The 4,415-nt window shown below is 57.7% G+C and overlaps 1 protein-coding gene across 1 annotated transcript; it reads right to left on the reverse strand.

Annotated features, from left to right (window-relative positions):
- Nucleotides 1-547: 547 nt before the first annotated feature.
- On the reverse strand, nucleotides 548-3,227 carry LOC143364713 (uncharacterized). The gene is made up of 3 exons (XM_076804906.1): nucleotides 2,878-3,227; nucleotides 1,791-2,760; nucleotides 548-1,684 (listed from the first exon to the last, which is right to left on the reverse strand). The coding sequence occupies exons 1-3, from the start codon at nucleotides 3,225-3,227 to the stop codon at nucleotides 548-550; spliced, it is 2,457 nt and encodes an 818-aa protein (XP_076661021.1).
- Between the last annotated feature and the right edge of the window lie 1,188 nt (nucleotides 3,228-4,415).

The following is a 4,415-nucleotide window of genomic DNA, read 5'->3' on the forward strand; positions in this document are numbered from 1 at the left end:
TTATGTGGGATTCTCTCCGGGGGGCGGAGCCCCCGGAGACTACCCACTAAAACCTCACGCCCACCTAAGCTACACGGGAGGTGCCTGGATCACGCGAGTACTCAACAGGACACCTCCCAGCTATCATCATGCCCCGGGGGAGGGGTTAACCTCCCCCACTGCCTACGCTATAAGACCCCGGGCGGAGGGACCCGCCCGGTGTCCCCATCCCTGGAGCCTTCGGATTGGGCTTCCCGAGCCCCAGCTCGGTCCACCCACAGCTCCCGGTGTCCTCGTGTCCCGCTCGGGGCCGGTGTCCCGAAGGAACCAGCCCCGGCCGAGACAAGAAGACGCCGCCACGGGAAGGAAGGGCCGTCGGAGGCGCGATCCGGCACGCCCCGACCCTTCCTTTCCCCAAACCCCCCACGTATCCCCCTCCCCAATCGGGGAGGGACGGACCGACACCCCCCTACACCGGGAAACTAACCCGGGGGGTGTCGGCCTATCACGGGGGGAGCTATGCTCCCCCCCGGGGGCCCGGGTCAGCTCACACCCCGGGCCCCCGAGTTCACCGCCCCCAGTTTGTCGTCGGCGTCTCGGTCCCGAGCCATCGGGGAAGACGTATTTGGTTGAGGTCAGCTGCGTCAGCGGTGAGCCTCTTCCAGGTATCTGCGGCGGCGGGTGGGAGCTGCTCGTCCCAGTCGAGTCGCTCCTGCCACAGCTGCTGGAGGAATATCTTTCCTCGGATAATGAACGGTGACAGCCATCCGAGTGGGTCGAACAGTTTAGCCACCTGCGACAGGACGTAGCGCTTCGTCACGGTCGAAGGTGGAGGAGTTGGGGGACCTTGGAAGGAGAAGGTCAGGGTGTCGTTGTGTGGATGCCACTTTAGTCCCAGAGCGCTGCATCCCAGCTCTGGGTGCCACGGCAAGGTGGATGAAGTGGCGAGGTACTCGTCCGGCAGGTGGTTCGTCAGTGTGTCGCTGTTCGAGCTCCACTTCTTCAAGGTGAAGCCGCCCGCCCTACAGATTCCGATCAGTTCGGTCTGAGTTTTTACGGCTTCCTCCTCGCTGCTGTCGCCTGAGAGGATGTCATCCACGTAGGTGGCTTCCCGGAGTGTGGTGGCGCCTCTCGGGAACTGGTCTTCCTCGTCGTCCGCGAGCTGCAGTAGAGTGCGGATGGCCAGGAAGGGGGCGCATGTGAGCCCGTAGGTGACGGTGGTGAGGTGGTACACCAGGATTTTGTCTTCTGGGTTGTCCCGCCAGAGGATCCGCTGGAAATCTCGGTCGTCCGGATGTATCTGGATTTGCCGGTACATCTTTTCGACGTCGGCGAGAAAGGCGATTTTGTGGCGCCTCCACCTCAGCAGTACGTCCATCAAGTTTCGCTGCAGTTTGGGTCCGGCTGACAAGTGGTGGTTCAGCGATTGGCCGGTTGAAGACGGTCGGGATCCGTTGAACACCACCCGCAGTTTGGCGGAGGCGCCAGTGCCCTTCAGTACCCCGTGATGAGGGAGGTAGAAATGCGGTGTTCTGACGCACTCCTCGTCCCTGGGGACTTCCTGCATGTGGCCCAGTTGCCGGTATTCCCGCATGAAGTCGTGGTAAGCGGCACCGAGGGCAGGATTGTCCCGGAGGCGCCGCTCGGTCGACAGTAGGATGCGCCGGGCGACGCTGTGGCTTTCTCCTAGGCTGGGGGATGCGTCCTTGAAGCAGAGCCGTACCACGTACCGCCCGTCCGCCTGTCTGTAGTGGGTCCGACGGAAGGTCTCTTCGCGCTGCTACCTCCTCTTGCTCCCAGAATCGTCTTACGAGAGACGTTAGGTCGTCGATGGTGCAGGTGTGGGTGGATACGTCTCGGGTTGGCGATCGTCGTCTCGCCGTCGGTCCTGATAGAATCCACCCGAAGATCGTCTCCTGGGCGATTGGCGCGTATCGCCCGCCGTGGCGGATGCCCTCCAGCACAATCTGCGGGTATACGTCCGCCCCTAGCAGCAGTTCGATCGGCGTGGTCGAGGTTGTCCTGGGGTCGGCGAGCGGCAGGCCGGAGGTGTGAGGCCAGTGAGGCGTCTGGGCGGCACAGGAGGGCTGGTAGGCTGTCAGCCGAGATAGTACCAGCGCCTCCACCTTACACGACTGGCTGCAGACGGGCGCGGTCGACGTCAGGGTCAGGTTGACTCTTCCTCGCGTGGCCGCCGTGACCTTGCCTCCGGCGCCGAGGACCAGTTGGGAGCTTGACGTGCGGGGAAGTCGCATTCGTTGGACCAGGGACTCGCTGATCAGCGACACCTCCGAGCAGGGGTCGATCATAGCTCGAGCGGTGACCTTCCGATTTCCTGCAGATGCGGTGACGAGGGCGGTGGCGAGTAGAACGGAGACTGTCCCCGTGGTCAGTTCGTGCCGCTTGGTGGTGTGCAGTGTCGCGACTGACGTCGTGGTTGGTTCGTTGGCCGCCTCGTGAAGCATCGTGTGATGCATCTGGGCGCATCGCTGACATCTCTTAGCGGATGGGCAGGCCGTAGTATTGTGTGGACCGAGGCAGTTCCTGCACCAGCGGCGACTTGTCACCATCTGCAGCCGAGCAGCAGGGGTCAGCGATCGGAAGGCGCTGCAGAAACAGAGAATGTGATTCCCCTGACACAGGTTGCATCGCGACCGGGATGCTGCTTCGGTGGCGGTGTGTAGCGCCTTGACCCTCGACGGTGGTGGCGTCGCGGGCATGGGAGCGCGCGTCCCTTGACGGAACTCGAACGCCTCGAGTGTCCGGGGTTCCCGGTAACGCCTGCAATGATTTTGAACAGTCTGTGTCGATGGTTGGGTTCGTCACCACCGGGTGACGACTTCTACTACATAGCCCGCGCGGATCATCCACCATCCATCGGTTGATAACTCAAAGTACTCTTCAACGCACTCTGTGCACTCGTGCGCTGGTCGGATCGCTCCCAGTTGGAGGCCGCAGTCTCGGCATTTTGCCCATGGTCCCGCGACGTCCCGGCGGCACAAAACGTGCCAGCCACCCTGTTCGTAATACCGCCGCTCCACGTGCGTCAGACGATTGTAGCACGCCTGGCACAGTCGATGGTGGTGGTACACGTGTGAGGGTGGCTGGAGCGACACCACCACGCATTGCAGGTCCAGGAGGCTCCTGTATGCGTCGGGGTAGTCCGTGGGCACTACCCCGTCTATGGGTCCGTAATATTCCTCCAGCTCTTCCTTCTCCGGGAGGTAGCTTGGTCTTGGAATTGGCATTGTTGATGTGTATCTAAGGGATCGTATTTCGCAACGTGTGAGCTTAGGTCTTGGTTGATTAGGTCTGTCTGTCGTGGTCTGTTTTGTCTCTTATTGTCGTGTCGTGGCGTCAGTCGGGTCTTCGGTGTGCTAATATTAACTTATTTATGTGGACTGTGCGAGGGTTTCCCTTGACTAGGATTTTTATATTCTGATTGGGCAGTATTTCTATAACCTTGTGGGGCCCGGTATACTGGTCGCTGAATTTGCCCTTGACTGGTTCTTTCAGTAAGTACACGAGGTCCGTTACTTTGAAGTTTTGCGGGTTGATTTTCTGGTCGTAGTACTGTTTTGATTTTGCCTTGGCGGCGTTCTGGTTTTTAGCTGCTGACAGTTGTAGTTCCTTGATGGTCATATGTAGATCTCGAAGGTAATCCGCATAAGTAGGTTCTAGGTTTTCCTTTATTGGGTCACTGCTGGTTGGTTCGCGGGCAATTTTTCCGTAGACCAATTCGTGTGGTGAAAATTTAGTCCCTTCATGTACTGATGTGTTGTACGAGAACATGGCCAAGTCTAGCCAGTCATCCCAATTGTTGGCATGATTTACGTACTGTTTTAAGTATTCCATCAGTACATGGTGTGACCTTTCGATTGAGCCATTGCTTTGTGGGTGGTAAGCTGTGGTCTTGTAGTGTTTGATTCTAAAGTTCTTTGCCACCTGTTTCATTAAATTGGAGGCGAAGTTGGTTCCTAGGTCCGTTAGAATTGCTTTAGGGGCACCAAATCGACAGATAAGATTTTTTATGAAGGCATCCGCGATGTCTGCAGTTGTGGTTCGTTCCAAAGCCACCGCTACAGAGTATTTTGTCAGTAGGTCTTGCATGGTTAGGATATATTTGTGTCCTTTCCTCGTTTCTGGTAGGGGCCCTACGATGTCCAGGCTGACTTTATCGGAGGCTTCTCCTGGAGTGTCTGTTAACACCATCGGCTGTTTCGTCTTAATTCTTGTCAATTTTCTTAGTTGACATTCGTTACATGTGCGGATGAAATTTTGTATGTCCTTCTTCATTCCTTCCCAGTAGTGTAACTGCCGAATTCGGTGGTAGGTCTTTGTTACGCCCTTGTGTCCACCGGCGGCAGACATATGCTTTTCTCTAATTAGGTTTAGTCTGTCGCTTTCAGGTGGTGTGGTTATTTGGCCTGTGCATA

Source organism: Halictus rubicundus, unplaced genomic scaffold, assembly GCF_050948215.1.
Source record: "Halictus rubicundus isolate RS-2024b unplaced genomic scaffold, iyHalRubi1_principal scaffold0879, whole genome shotgun sequence".
Classification (NCBI taxonomy): Eukaryota; Metazoa; Arthropoda; class Insecta; order Hymenoptera; family Halictidae; genus Halictus; species Halictus rubicundus.